The sequence below is a fragment of the Colobus angolensis genome, unplaced genomic scaffold, assembly GCF_000951035.1.
Source record: "Colobus angolensis palliatus isolate OR3802 unplaced genomic scaffold, Cang.pa_1.0 Scaffold20, whole genome shotgun sequence".
NCBI classification, from domain to species: domain Eukaryota; kingdom Metazoa; phylum Chordata; class Mammalia; order Primates; family Cercopithecidae; genus Colobus; species Colobus angolensis.
Window position 1 is genome coordinate 2310234 of NW_012115155.1, and position 15642 is coordinate 2325875.

Below are 15642 nucleotides of genomic sequence, written 5' to 3' on the forward strand. Positions count from 1 at the left end.
TAAATTTCCCTCTACACACTGCTTTAAATGTGTCCCAGAGATTCTGGTATGTTATGTCTTTGTTCTCATTGGTTTCAAAGAACATCTTTATTTCTGTCTTCATTTTGTTATTTACCCAATAGTCTTCAGGAGCAGGTTGTTCAGTTTCCATATAGTTGTGCAGTTTTGAGTGAATTTCTTAATCCTGAGTTCTAATTTGATTGCACTGTGGTCTGAGAGACAGTTTGTTGTGATTTCTGTTCTTTTACATTTGCTGAGGTGTCCTTTACTTCCAATTAGGTGGTCAATTTTAGAGTAAGTGTGATGTGGTGCTAAGAAGAATATATGTTGTGTTGATTTGGGGTGGAGAGTTATGTCCTTTCTCCATTTCTTGTTTTTGTCAGGTTTGTCAAAGATCAGATGGTTATAGGTGTGCTCTCTTATTCTTGATTTCTCTATTCTCTTCCATTGGTCTTACGTGTCTGTTCTAGTACCAGTGCCATGCTGTTTTGGTTCTTGTAACCTTTACTGTAGTATACTGTAGCCTGTATTGTAGTATAGTTTGGGGTCAAGTAGCATGATGCCTCCAGCTTTGTTCTTTTTGCTTAGGATTGTCTTGGCTATTGGGCTCTTTTTTATTTTCCATACAAATTTTAAAGTATTCCTTTTCTAATTCTGTGAAAAATGTCAGTGGTAGTTTAATGAGAATAGCATTGGATCTATAAATTACTTTGGGCAATATGGCCATTTTATTGATACTGATTCTTCCCATTCATGAGCATGGAATGTTATTCCATTTGTGTCCTCTGATTTCTTTGAGCAGTGGTTTGCAGTTGTCCTTGCAGAGGTCCTTCACATCCCTTATTAGCTGTATTACTAGGTATTTTATTCTTTTTGTAGCAACTGTGAATAGGAGTTAAATTATGATTTGGATCTCTGCTTACCTGTTGTTGTTGTATAGTAATGTTAGTGATTTTCGCACATTGATTTTATATCCCAAGACTTTGCTGAAGTTGCTTATCAGCTTAAGAAGCTTTGGGGCTGAGATGATGGGGTTTTTAGATACAGGATCATGTCATCTGCAAACAAAGATAATTTGACTTCCTGTCTCCCTATTTGAATACCTTTATTTCTCTTGCATGATTTCCCTGGCCAGAACTTCCAATACTATGTTGAGTAGGAGTGGTGAGAGAGGGCATCCTTATCTTGTGCTGGGTTTTAAAGGGAATGCTTCCAGCTTTTGACCATTCAGTATGATACTGGCTGTGAGCCTGTCATGTATGGCTCTTATTATTTTGAGATATGTTCCTTCAATACCTAGTTCATTGAGAGTTTTTAACAGGAAGGGATGTTGAAGTTTATTGAAGGCCTTTTCTGCATCTATTGAGATAATCGTGTGGTTTTTGCCTCTAGTTTCGTTTATGTGATGAATCGCATTTATTGTTTTGTGTATTTTGAACCTTGCATCCTGGGGATGAAGGTAACTTGATCGTGGTGGATAAACTTTTTGATGTGCTCCTGGATTCAGTTTGCCAGTATTTTATTGAGTTTTTTTGGCATCAGTGCTCATCAAGGATATTGGCCTGAAGTTTTCTTTTTTTTGTTGTATCTCTGCCAGGTTCTGGTATCAAGATGATAGAGTATCAAGATGATTAGAATGAGTTAGGGAGGAGTCCCTCCTTTTCAATATTTTGGAATAGTTTCGGTAGAAATGGTACCAGCTCTTCTTTGTACCTCTGGTAGAATTCTGCTGTGAATCTATCTGGTCCTGGGCTTTTGTTGCTGTTGTTGTTAGCAGGCTGTTTATTACTGCCTCAATTTCAGAACTTGTTATTGGTCTGTTCAGGGATTCAATTTCTTCCTGGTTCATTCTTTGGAGGGTGTATATGTCCAGGAATGTATCCATTTCTTCTAGATTTTCTACTTTACTTGCATAGAGGTGTTTATAGTATTCTCTGATGGTTGTTTATATTTCTGTGGGGTCAGTGGTGATATCTCCCTTATCATTTCTGTTTGTTTATTTGATTCTTCTCTCTTTTCTTCATTAGTCTAGTTAACAGTCTATCTATTTTGTTAATTTTTTCAAAAAACCACCTCCTAGACTCACTGATTTTTTTGAAGAATTTTTTGTGTGTGTGTCTCTCCTTCAGTTCAGTTCTGATCTTGGTTATTTCTTGTCTTCTACTAGCTTTGGGGTTTGTTTGCTCTTGGTTTCTAGTTCTTTTAATTGTGATGTTAGGTTGTTAATGAGATCTTTCTAGCTTTTTGATGTGGGTATTTAGTGCTATAAATTTCCCTCTTAACACTACTTTAGCTGTGTTCCAGAGATTCTGGTACGTTACCTCTTTGTTCTCAATAGTTTCCAAAAACTTCTTGATTTCTGCCTTAATTTTATTTACCCATGAGTCATTTAGGAGCAGATTGTTCCATTTCCATGTAGTTGTGTGGTTTTGAGTGAATTTCTTAATTTTGAGTTGTAGTTTGATTGTGCTGTGGTCTGAGAGACTTACGATTTCAGCTCTTTTGCATTTGCTGAGAAGTGTTTTACTTCTGATTATGTAATCAGTTTTAGAGTAGGTGCCATGTGACAATGAGAAAAGTGTATATTCTTTTGCTTTTGGGTGGTTAATTATGTATTCATCTATCAGGTCTGCTTAATCCAGAGCTGAGTTCAGATACTGAATATCTTTGTTAATTTTCTCTCTCAGTGATCTGTCTAATATTATCATTGGGGTGTTAAACTCTCCTACTATTATTGTGTGGGAGTCTGAGTCTCTTGGTAAGTTTCTAAGAACTTGCTTTATGAATCTGGTTGTTCCTGTATTGGGTGCATATATATTTAGGATAGTTAGCTCTTTTTGATGAATTAAACCCTTTACTATTATGTAATGCCCTTCTTTGTCTTTATTGATCTTTGTTGGTTTAAAGTCTTTTTTGTCAGAAAGTAGGATTGCAACCCCTGTTTTTTCCTATTTTCAATTTGCTTGGTAAATTTTGTTCCATCTTTTTATTATGAGCCTATGTGTATCTTTGCACGTGAAACGGGTCTCTTTAAGACAGCATACCAGTGGGTCTTGGCTCTTTATCCAGCTTGACATTCTGTGTCTTTTAATTGGGGTGTTTAGCCCATTTACATTTAAGGTAAGTATTGTTATGTGTGAATTTGATCCTGTCATCAAAGGATCCTGTCATCAAAATAACTAGATGCTAGCTGGTTATTTTGCAGACTTGTTTATGTGGTTGCCTCATAGTGTCATTGGCCTGTGTACTTCAGTGTGTTTTGGTAGTGACTGGTAGTTGTTTTTCCTTTCCATATTTAGTGCTTCCTTCAGAAGCTCTTTCAGCACAGGCCTGCAAGAATTCCCTCAGCATTTGCTTGTCTGAAAAGGATCTTATTTCTTCTTCACTTAAGAAGCTTAGTTTGGTTGGGTATGAAATTCTGGATTGGAAATTCTTTTTTTTAAGAATGTTGAATATTGGCCCCAGTCTTTTCTGGCTTTTAGGTTTTCTGTTGAGGAGTCTGCTGTTAGACTGATGGGCTTCCGTTTGTGGATGACCTGGCCTTTCTCTCTGGCTACTCCTACCATTTTTTCTTTCATTTCAACCTTGGAGAATCTGATGATTATGTGTCTTGGGGTTGATCTTCTTGTGGAGCATCTTACTGGAGTTCTCTGCATTTCCCAAATTTGATTTTGGCCTGTCTCGCTAGGTTGGAGAAGTTCCTCTGGATATATCCTGATGTTTGTTTTCTAACTTGGTTCTGTTCTCCCTGTCTCTTTTCAGGTACCTCAATCAGTCATAGGTTTGGTCTCTTTACATAATCCCACATTTCTTGGAGGTTTGGTTCTTTCCTTTTCCTTTTTTCCCCCTCTATTCTTATCTACTGGTCTTATTTCAGAAAGGTAGTCTTCAGGTTCTGAGATTCTTTTGTCTGCTTGGTCTGTTCTGCTGTTGATACTTGTGACTGCATTGTGAAGTTACCGTATTGTGTTTTTCAGCTCCATTAGGTCAGTTATGTTCCTCTCTAGACTGACTGTTCTGGCTATCAACTCCTATACCATTTTCTCATGATTCTTAGGTTTTTTGCATTGAATTAGAACATGCCCCTTTAGCTCACCAAAGTTCATTATTACTGACCTTCTGAAGTCTACTTCTGTCAATTCAGCCACCTCAGCCTTTGCCCTGTTCTGTGCCTTGCAGGGGAGGTGATGTGGTCATTTGGAGGAGAAGAGGCACTCTGGCTTTTTGAGTTTTCAGCATTTTTGCATTTATTCTTTCTCGTCTCTGTGGGTTTATTTACCTTCAGTCTTTGAGATTGCTGACCTTTGAATGGAATTTTTGTGGGATCTTTTTGGTCGATGTTGTTGTTGTTGTTTTCTGTTTGTTTTTCTTTCAGCAGTCAGGCCACTCTTCCATAGGGCTGATACAGGGGGTCTGCTGCAGTCTCTGGTTGCCTTGGTTTTTCTCATAGCTGGAAATATCACCAGTGAAGGCTATGAAACAGCATAGATGGCAGTCTGCTCCTTCCTCTGGAAGCTCTTCCGAGGAGGGCACTGACCTGTTAATGGCCCAAATGTTCCTGTAGGAGGTATCTGAACGCCCCTGTTGGGAGGTCTCACCCAGTTAGGAGGAATGAGATCTGGGATCTGGGACATGCTTAAGGAAGCAGTCTGGCTGATTTTTGGTACAGCAGGTGTGCTGCATTGCGGAGGACCCTTCCTCCTCTGCACCTTTTGGACTCCCAAAGCTGGCAGGCTGGAATGGCTGAGTTGACTGAACCACAGAGATGGCTCCTTCCAGGAGCTCCATCTTAAGGAGAGATCAGAGCTCTGTCTGTATAACCCTGGCTGGAGTGACTGAAGCCCCTCTAGGGAGGTCCTGCCCGGGGAGGAGGAATGGATCAGGGTCTTGCTTGCAGAAGCAATCTGGCCACAATGTAGCAAAGCAGCTATGCTGCACTGGGGACGCTTCCTCATCTGGACCATTTGGACTCTCCAAAGCTGACAGGCTGGAACAGCTGAGTCAGTCAAACCACCGAGATGGTGGCTGCCCCTCCCCCTGGGAGCTCCATCCCAGGGAGATATTAGAGTTCTGCCCATATAACCCTGGCTAGAGTGGCTGAAGCCACCCCACAGGGAGGCCCTGCCCAGTGAGGAGGACTGTATGAGGGTTCCACTTAAAGAAGCAGTCAGACCTAACTTTAATAGTGACGAAAGTTTTAGAGGAATGTTCTTTTAGATAGGTCACTAAAAACACATGTGACAAAAGAAAAATTGATAAGTTTAGAGTTCATCAAATATTAAGACTGTTGTATTTCAGAGGATACCATCAAGAAAATGAAGAGACAACCCATGGATTGGGAGGGAATTATTAGCAACTTTTCTTGTTCTGTACAGAGATTTGTCTTTTCTAAGCATTCCCTACTGTTTGATTAGATTTAGATTAATTCAGTCCTTCTAATTAATGGCCACTTGTTAATGTGTTTCACTGCCTTCGGAAGATTTTTAAAAATCTCTTCTGCTCTTTTTTGTCCTCATACTGTCACACTAGAGTAGTTTTATGAGAAAGAAGTAAAACTTGTGTGTTCATTATTCAATGTTTAATCCCTCGTGAATGTCTCCTCTTTTGGTAATTATAATCATTATCATGATTATAATGGATAATCATTATCCCCTCTAATATTGCTTCTCGTTCGTCATTTCTGTTTTTCCTTTTAGAATTTCTATTAAATGTATGTTGCAGCTTTCAATTCATGTCAGTTTCTGTATTTCATACCGTTCATGTTTACTGTGCCTTTTTTGTTTTTGTTTTTTTGAAACGAAATCTTGTTCTGTGGCCCGGGCAGGAGTGCAGTGTCATGATCCCGGCTCACTGCAACCTCCACCTCACGGGTTCAAGCAGTTCTCCTGCCTCAGCCTCTTGAGTAGCTGGGATTACAGGCGTGCACCACCACACCCAGCTAATTTTTGTATTTTTAATTGAGACGGGGTTTCACCATGTTGGCCAGGCTAGTCTCTAACTCCTGACCTCAAGTGATCCACCTGCCTCAGCCTCCCAAAGTGCTGGGATTACAGGTGTGAGCCACCACACCCGGCCCATGTTTACTGTGTCTTTATCTCTGTTACCTTCTTAGTGATTTCCCTAATTTTTGTTAGTATCTTTTAATTCAGTTATGTTTGGTCTAGCTTGCTGTGTTTCTTTTTTTCAGTGTTTAATTTGATGACACCTCTCAGAATCTGCTGTTGTTTCACAGCCTCCTTTCCTGTTTTATTCTATCCCTCCTTTATATCTTTCAGCACATTTAATATACTTTAAATTCCTTTTTAGACTATGTTAATATCCTTTCTACTTCCTTAGCTGTAAATACTGCTGTTTCTTGGGTTTGTTGATTGTCTTAGCATCAGATACATGTGCTTTGTAATTTTTTGTTTGTGAGTTCAAATTGTCTTATGTTAAGCAGATTTGTTTGTTTTCTTTCCTTCTTGCCATGCTCTTTCTGCCCTGTTAGTTTTGAAATTTCCTTAACCTTACTTTTTGAAATCCTCAGCTCTGAAGGTTTTATAGTAGGATCTTTCAGAGAAATTACCTTCAGTCCTTGAGCCCAAGATACGGTAATCTGATTGTTGGTTGCATAGATATTTCTAATTCTTCCCTTCATTGCAGACAAAGGTTTTTTTTTTTCTTTTATTTGAAACTTTAAAACTCTAAACTTGTAAATAGAACTTTTTCAGCCTCTGTTCCTGTCTAGAAAACCTAGTCCCCTGGTTTCAAGTAGTGCATCTGACTGTTGTTCACTGCCTCCTCACGTGAGGTGTTTTGGGTTTCATATTCCCCAGTGTTGGAATTTTGACCCTGGTTTCTGTTTTCACTCTCAGCCCTTCACGTGCCCCCTTGCTTGAGCCACACTTAATTACTAGGAGTTCATCACTTGCTTTTAGAAAGGGCTGAATATCCCACTTGACTTGTCTCTTAATTACTGTATTGATCCGTATAAAGTCAACTTTCCCCATTTCTAGCTCATCATTTATAGATACAAGAACCATCTTACTTGTAATCATTGAAACATACTTTAAATTACAAAAAGTCCACTTCTAATTTAACAATTTCCCCTTTACCCATTCTCAAAATGTACAGTGGTGCAGTGGTGAAGGGGATGGGGAGTGTTTGTTTCTTTCTCTTTTTTGTTCTTTTTTTTTTCTTTTTAATACAGGGTCTCACTCCTGTTGCCCAGGCTAGAGTGTAGTGGCACAATCTCGGCTCACTGCAGCCTCCACCTCCCGAGCTCAGGTGATTCTCCCATCTCAGCCTCCTGAGTAGCTGGGACTACAGGCATATGCCACCATGTCCAGCTAATTTTTTTGTTTTCAGTAGAGATGGCATTTTGCCATATTGCCTAGGCTGGTCTCAAACTCCTGGACTCAACCAATCCTCCCACCTCGGCCTTCCAAAGTGCCTGGATTACAGGCATGAACCACTGTGCCTGGCCTGTTTGTTCTTTTAGTCTTTACTTTCTCCCCTTATTCTTGTGGTGCTCACATTGAGGGATGAAGAAGAAAGAAGAGGAAAGGGGGCGAAGACTTACTTGGTTGGTTCTTTGGTAATCCAGTGATGGCATATGTGCAAATGCTTGCTCTTTTGTGCTTCTCATTAGTGTGTTTTCTCAGAGGCCATCATAGAACCAGTCACTTCCCCAACATAGGCAATATAATTCATATTTCACCTCTTCCGACACCCTTCTTCACTCCCCTCATTTCTGGCTCAGCTCCTGCCCACAAGTATCCTTTTACTATTTAGATCATCTGACCTTGGTACCTTTTGGAGTTTCATTCATTGGGCTTAAAATTGGACTTAACACTTGGCCCAGGGGAAGTACATGCATTCTTTTATTTCTGTCAACTTTTTATTTTGTAAAACTTCAGACCTGCAGAAAAGTTGAATGAATGGTGGGTGAATAACCATATGTCTTTCCTGTAGATTCACCAACTTAATATTTTACCATATTTGCTCGCATTTGTTTCATTTCCTTGGCTGGCTAATGAGAATCCTAATGCAGGCATGACATTACTTCATTCCTACGTACTTTTGCATGAATCTCCAAAAATCAAAGATATTTTTATGTTATACTCTGAAAATTTAACATTGGTATAATACTGTTACCTAATATACAGTACCTATTAAGATTTTCCCAAACGTTTCAATACCTTTTATAGCTGTTTTTCCTCCTGACCCAGCATATAATAAAGATTTCAGTTCATTTTTCATGTTTCTTTAATCATGAGCAGTTCCGCCAGCCTATTTTTTTTTTTTTAACCTTTCACAACATTTGACTTTTTTTAAAGGAGTCTACACCAGTTCTTTTGTAGAATGCCTCTCAACTTAGATTTGTGTGATAATTTTTTCATGACGAGATTGAGGTGAAACCTTTTTACTAATGTTTTGTTAAGGTGACAGTCACCAGAGTTCTCTGTGAAAGGACTTTCTCCTGTATAATCTGTGGAGCGTCATTTTAAGACTGAATGGATTTCTTATTCCCTAACAGTCTTTTTTACCCTGTAGTTTTAGCATTCATCAATAATTTTTGCTTGTATCCATTATTAACTTGATATTTGTAATATGGTGATGTTCTAATTCTGTCATTTCTTCTATAGATAGAAGTTGGTTTTCTTCTGTAAAGAGCAACTTTCCTCTTTTCTCCCACCTTCAAAAGAAATAATTTGTTGTCAGCATAGACTCATGGATTTTTTCATTGTGTTATTATCTATTTCTGTAATTACTCATTTTGATGTGCAACTTGTTCCAAACTCATCCTCTAGGGAGTCTATACATTCTTGCCCTGCCAAACAGTGGAAATGTAGCTTGTCCAACTGCCGGCCGTTTCCCTCCATTGGTAAAGTTGGCTCCAGTCAACTTACTGAGTTTGGACCTCTCATTGCTAAGGGAGGCACTTAACTCATGGGAAATATATTTACATGTGCTCCCAAATGTGCAGATTCATATGTTGAATTTTCCTAAGAACACTCCTTCTGCCACACACACCTGACATACGCCTGGTAGTTTCTGCGGCTCAGTAATCTCCCACCACAGAGTAAGATGCCTTTCTCCGCTTTCACAAGTTCTTTTAGAGCTTCCATTTACCTGATGTGATTTTACAATGCCCCATTCTCCTGGGGAAGGAAAGAGAAAAGTCACAGTTCCTTTTAGTCCTTTGAGTTCCCTCACAGAATGTCTCTTTGGGATTTTTTTGTCTTTTCTTTTATGGCGTGTTGTGCTCTAAGGCTCTCTTTTAGTCCTGTGCAGATCTTTAGTTACAAGATACCACAAACTGAACTTTGCCTCAGTAAGATGCTAGAAGTCCAAGAGCAAGGTGTTGCTAGGGTTGCTTCCTTTGAGGACTCTGAGAAAGACTATTCTGTGCCTCTGTCCTCGCTTCTGGTGGTTTGCTGGCTGTCTTTGGTGTTTCTTGGTTTGTAGATGCATCACCCTGATCTCTGCCTTCGTCGTCACGTGGCATTCTTCCTGTGTGTATCTGTGTCCAAATTTCCCCATTTTATAAGGATATCAGTCATAGCTGCCTACCCTACTGTAGTATCATCTCATGCTAACTTAACTATAACTTAATATAGTAATATATATGCTATATTAACTTATACTAATATATATACAGAGAATTCCTCGTATGCTTTGGATAACTAGCCCCTTATCAGATACGTGATTTGCAAAAATTTCCCCCCAATTTGTGGCATTTCATTTTCATAATGGTTCTTTGACACTGAAACATTTTTAGTTGTGATGAAGTTCATCTTAAGTTTTTCTTTTATGGATACTTTTAGTGTTGTATCTAAGAATACCCCACCCAAAGTCCAAAGATTTTTTTCTTCTATATTTTGTTCTAAAGTTTTACAGTTTTTACTCTTAACACTTAGGTCGCTTATCCATTTTGATTTAATTTTTGTGTACAGTGTGAGGTAGGGCCTAAATTAATGTTTGCATATGGATATCTGGTTGTCCTAGTAGCATTTGTTAAAAAGTCTGTCTTTTCCCCGATTTATGTTGTCAAAAAGGCTTATATTGTCACAAGTTCCTTATATTTCATAATATAGACTCTCAATTTTGTTGATTTACATGCCTGTCTTTGTGCCAGTATCAGCCTGTCTTGATTATTGTGGCTTTCTAGTAAGTTTTCAAATTCAGTAGTGTACATTCATTTTTGAAATTGTTTTGGCTATTCTAGCTGTTTTGGCTTTCATAAATCTTAGGATTGGCTGGTCAATTCTACAAAAAAAAAGTCCTGCTGTGATTTTGATAGTGAATACATTGAACTTACACATCAGTTTGGGGAGAAGCCATCTTGAATATTAAGTGTTCCAATCTGTGAACATTAAAAGTCTTTATTTAGATCTCCTTTATAAATGATTTTCAGTGTACAAGTCATACATATCCTTTATTAAATTTATTCCTAAGTTTCTATCCCTTTTGATGTTACTGTGAATGAAATTGTCTTCATAACTTCAGTTTCCTATTACTCATTGTTCATGTATAGATATACAATTGGTTTTTCTTACATTGATCTTGTATTTTGCAACTTTGTGGAACTTATCTATTTAGGTTATTTATTTAACCTTACTTATTTAGGTTATTTTTCTCCCTTAGGTTTTCAGGTGGGAGGGCAAACCAGTCCCTATCACTCCATTTTGGCTGGGAGAAGACGTCTACTCAAATGGTTGTGAGAGATGAATAAAACCAGTTGAGATAAAAACTTTTCCATGAATCTTTTTTCAACAAAGACCTTTTTAGTATAGTCCCTCAGTATCCATGGAGGATAGATTCCAAGACCTCCCTGAGATACCAAAATCCACAGATGCCCAAGTGCCTTATATGAAATGGTGTCATGTTTGCACGTAACCTACATGCATCTTCCCATAAACTTTAAATCATCTCTAGATTACGTAGAAAACCTAATGCAATATAAATGCTATGTGAATTGTGAATAAACTGTATTGTTTTTATATTTTTTAAATTTTCATTTTTTATTTTTGATTCATGGTTGCTTGAATTCACAGATGTGGTGGAAGTTGCAGTTACAGAGGGTGAGCAGTGTTTTAATTTTTTCATGTTAAATATCTTGGTCTAAGTAAATTTCTATTTCCTTTGCAGCCTTCCTCTGAATATTGATTTGCTGAATAGCCCAGACTTACTGGAAACGACGACTGGTGATGTAATTGGGGCGTCTGACACTATGGAAACATCCCAGGCACCGAATGACATTAGTGTAGCCACCAGGCTTCCTGGATTAGGGGAGCCTGAAATGGAATATGAGAGTAAGTAAATGTTCCATAATACATTAGTCATACCTTTTTATCTTCCTTTGATATAAGATACTTAAATTAGCTTCTCGAATAATATTTTTTATACTAGTTCAACTTTTAAATTTAATTCAGAAGAGTTATGCCCCCTTGCCTTTTTGACTAAAGGGAACACTGAAATATTTAAGATAACATAATTGAGGTCATCAAACCTGTGTGTCATTTATAAGACATTAAACATTTAAGAGTCTTCATTTGCTTTTTTCTAGGGCATAGGATTGAATGAATGTTTGAACATCCCATTAGCTCTTAGAAAGTATTTTGTTATTAATGAGGATTATTATTGCCTAGGCCCACAAAAAGAAATAGAAAGAATGGTGCTTTAAAACACACACACACACACACACATATTTTTGAAGGTTAAAAGGAGACAGTAAATCTCTCATTGAAAATGTGTATATATTTGTGAGTTTAGTTTTATATGAAAGTATAACTTGTTTATAAACAGCAGTTTCCTGTTGAATCTCACTGTAATGCATGTTCATTTTAAAGCAGCTTGTATTTATTTGACTCTTGACAATTTGATTTCTATTGGAGGCTAAAATTAGCCACTACAGCATTAAACAACTCAGAAAATTGCCCTAGGTATGCTGTTGACTCTGAGACTATAGAATACAGCAATAGCATTTAGTAATTTAGCAATAAATGTTAGTGAAAAGTCACACAGTGCTTCTGGTTAATAGAACGTGTTGAAGTATTACTAATAAGTGGTGCTAAAAATTTGTTTATTTCCTAAGAAATCACTACAAACAAATACTCTGGTACATCATGGTTTTTTATTGACATCTAACATGTTTAAATTTTGCTTGTTAGTCTCAGGTCAGAGAAATAATAATTTAACTTATTACATTGGTAATTTCAAAGTAATTTGATTTTTTAAGGTAGTAGTCTGTTATTAGATTAAGAAAATATCCCCCATTACTATTTCTCTTGTACTTTCTCTGTAGTAGCTTATTTTGAATAGTCCAGTTTTGACAGCCTTTCCCTGGACTCCACTTCTTGTTAGCAACGCTTGCTCTTATTCTCACTTATATGTGGGAGCTACACAGGGACATAAAGATGGCAACAGTAGACACTGGGGATTCCTAAAGGAGGGATGGAGTGGGAAAGGGCTGAAAAACTTCCTATTGGGTGCTGTGTTCACTATCTGGGAGATGAGATCAGTAGAAGCCCAAACCGTGGCACCACGTAATATACCCTTGTAACAAACCTGTACATGTACTCCCTGAATCTAAAATTAAAATTAGGTGGATGTGGTGGCCCGCGCCTGCAGTCCCAGCTACTCGGGAGGCTGAGACATGAGAATCGCTTGAACCTGGGAGGCAGAGGTTGCAGTGAGCTGAGATTATGCCAGTGAGCTCCAGCCTGGACCACAGAATAAGACTCTGTCTCAAAAGAAAAAAGAAAAAAAAAAAAAAAGGAAAGAAAAAATTAAGTTAAATTAAAATTAAAAAAAGAAATTTGCTTTTTGTTTGTGGAAAGAATGGAGACATGGCATAGCAAACCCAGCAGGATTTAGATTCAGCCAGAACCATGACTATCTTAATGCAGAGTATTTCCAGGGTTAAAAATAAAAATAGTCTCCTTTAAAGAGATGGCAGTATTGATTTTGTTTACATTCCATTTGATATCCATTACACGAATTCACAAAGTTTAATTTTTCCAGTGCTGTAATAGTGTTGTATTAGTATCACTTATTGAGTACATACTTTTTGCAAAATATGTTAGCTTAGAATTTACATGGTAAAATGAACTAGGGATGCTTAGAAAAGATCAAACTCCAAATATTTGGAAATCTGATATATCAAAGAATTAGTTTTATGGCACTTTATTGGTGAACCTTGGATGAGCAATTTGCAAGTATGGGGAAGCAGATTGTACATCAGTAAGCGGAAGTTTTTTAACTGTTTATGCTGTATAATAGAAATAGGTTCCTGGCCAAGCGCAGTGGCTCGCGCCTGTAATCCCAGCACTTTGGGAGGCCGAGGCAGGTGGAGCACCTGAGGTCAGGAGTTCGAGACCAGCCTGGCCAACATGGCGAAATCCGGTCTTTACTAAAAGTACAAAAATTAGCCAGGCATGGTGGCGGGCGCCTGTAATCCCAGCTACTTAGGAGGCTGAGGCAGGAGCATCACTTGAACCCTCTCGAGAGGCGGAGATTGCAGTGAGCTGAGATCGCACCACTGCATTCCAGCCTGGGCAAGAGTGAGACTCCATCTCAAAAAAATAAAAAATAAAAAAATTGAAAAGGTTCCTAAGAGTTAGTGAGCACCTCATTACAGAAAGTATTAAAGCAGAGCTTGAATGTTGTCGAGGTTGTGGCGGAGGAAATTCTTGCATAGTGTGGGGGTTTCATTCATGTGACCTACTCCATTCAGACTTATTACATTTGCTCAAAATCAATCAGTGAGAATAATTAGAACATTTGATGTTAAGATTTTAAGTTCATCAATTTTGATATCCAATTGTGTATTTTGTTTTGGTTGTAATGTCTAAATCCTGATTCACATAGGTAAATAGTTACAAATGGTAACTAAAATAGCTTGTGCTGCATGGCAGGATGTTCAGCGGACAAAAAAAATTTAGCAGAAAAAGGTTTAACAGCAACAAAAAGAGTATTCAGGATGGAGTAATTTAAAGCGTAAGAAAACCAGGAGATGGCAATTAAGTAAATAGATCGGGAAGATTTTGAGAAGACCAGTGTTGAATTACTGGTTCTCAGCTTTGGTTGTACTTAAAATCACCTGGAGAGTTTTAAAAACTACCAGTTCCAGAATCCTACCTCAAAAGATTTTGTTATAATTATTCTTGGGTGAGCCCTAGGAATGAGTGTTTCTTGAAGGCTCTCCAGCTGATTCTTAATGTGTAGCCAGGGCCTCCACTCAGTTAACTGATGGCCACTTTTAGAAGATCCCTTTGACCCAGAGGATATGATTTCAAAGTTATCTCCTCTTTTCTTCTGATTATATAGAAATTATTAGGCATTCAACATTTTTTGTCAAGTGACAGTGTAAAATTTTATGCTCACATCAAATTAATCTCTGCAAAATAAGATTATTTCAGGATAATTGTAAAAGTCTTCATTTAAAGATGAATTGTGTTTAATGTATTATCTTTTCAGTGGTTAGAGGACTTTGTAATGTATTTTGCCACTAGGAAGAACATTATGAAGACAAAATGCTTGTCTTATGTCACACCTGATGGTACCAATATATAATATGTTGAATCAGTGAATGAATGAATATATATTCTTCATCACTTTGTTCCACGTAAATTTAGTTTTAGGCAGTCAGGGTCAATGAACAAAGATGGCAAAGTGTTGAGGTTAGACACGAGCCTGGGTTGTGGTTATGAACGAAAAGGATCATGTCACAAGTGTTCTGTGCCTTTTGAGTCTCTTGGCTAGGTAAACCTTAACCACACATGCTATGGAGAGTTCACATCTACTTGCTTTTTAGGAGTGCTGCAGATTTAGGGTGGTGTTTCTACTTAGGATTAACTCTTACTCAGATTAATGGACAGGTAACTGGTTGTGGAAAGAAAATACATTTATTTTGTGTTTATCTGGATTATTACTTTTAATTGATGATAACTGATGTTGAGAAACCACAACAAAACAAAAGCATACTCTCACACAGCTAGCTGTGACAGCCTGGCAGACTGAGGGATTATTTTGCCTTTTTTATTTCCCCAGCATTAAAAGACGCCTCAGAGAAGCTCAAACAGCTTGAGATGGAGAACAGTCCTTTGCTATCCCCTCGATCCAACATCGATGTTAACATAAACAGCCAGGTATTCAAATTTCCCCTGCGTATACCTGTTACACATCTCCAGAGCTCCCAGAAATCTTTTCTTTCCAAAGACAGTACTTTTTTCTTTGGCTGGGAAATCTGTGCTGATTTCTTATAAACCTGTTTTCTCATTTTAAAGGATGAAATCTGTAGATGTTCAGGAGGGAAGGGGGAAACTTGCACAGCAACATGAATTGTAAGGTGATTGCATGATTTTAAAAAAAAACCACAGTCAAGATGACTGTTAAACCTTTTAGTTTGAGTCACCCGTTCTAGTTGAAGGACTTGCTGAAGCCTTTGGAAATTACAGAAGGATTTGTTTTAAAGAGAGCTCCTCTGTGGTATAAACAAGAAAGAGAATAGAATTTCCGATGCTTTAACTTCATCTATCATTCCTTTCTCTCCCCTGTCCCCTTTAAATTTTTTTTGTTGTGGGGTGGGGAATACCTACCAGTTACACCAATCAAGCTTCAATTTATAGTTTGACTATGCTTTTTTTTTTTTTTTTT

The 15642-nt window shown here is 37.9% G+C and overlaps 1 protein-coding gene across 1 annotated transcript in view; it reads left to right on the plus strand.

Annotated features, from left to right (window-relative positions):
• EPB41L5 (erythrocyte membrane protein band 4.1 like 5) overlaps nucleotides 1-15642 on the plus strand; it is a 172707-nt gene that overhangs the window by 106773 nt on the left and 50292 nt on the right. Inside the window, exons 17-18 of the mRNA XM_011941716.1 lie at nucleotides 11134-11297; nucleotides 15037-15134. Of these exons, the coding sequence (XP_011797106.1) occupies nucleotides 11134-11297; nucleotides 15037-15134 (262 nt within the window). The remainder of the gene's footprint in view (nucleotides 1-11133; nucleotides 11298-15036; nucleotides 15135-15642) is intronic.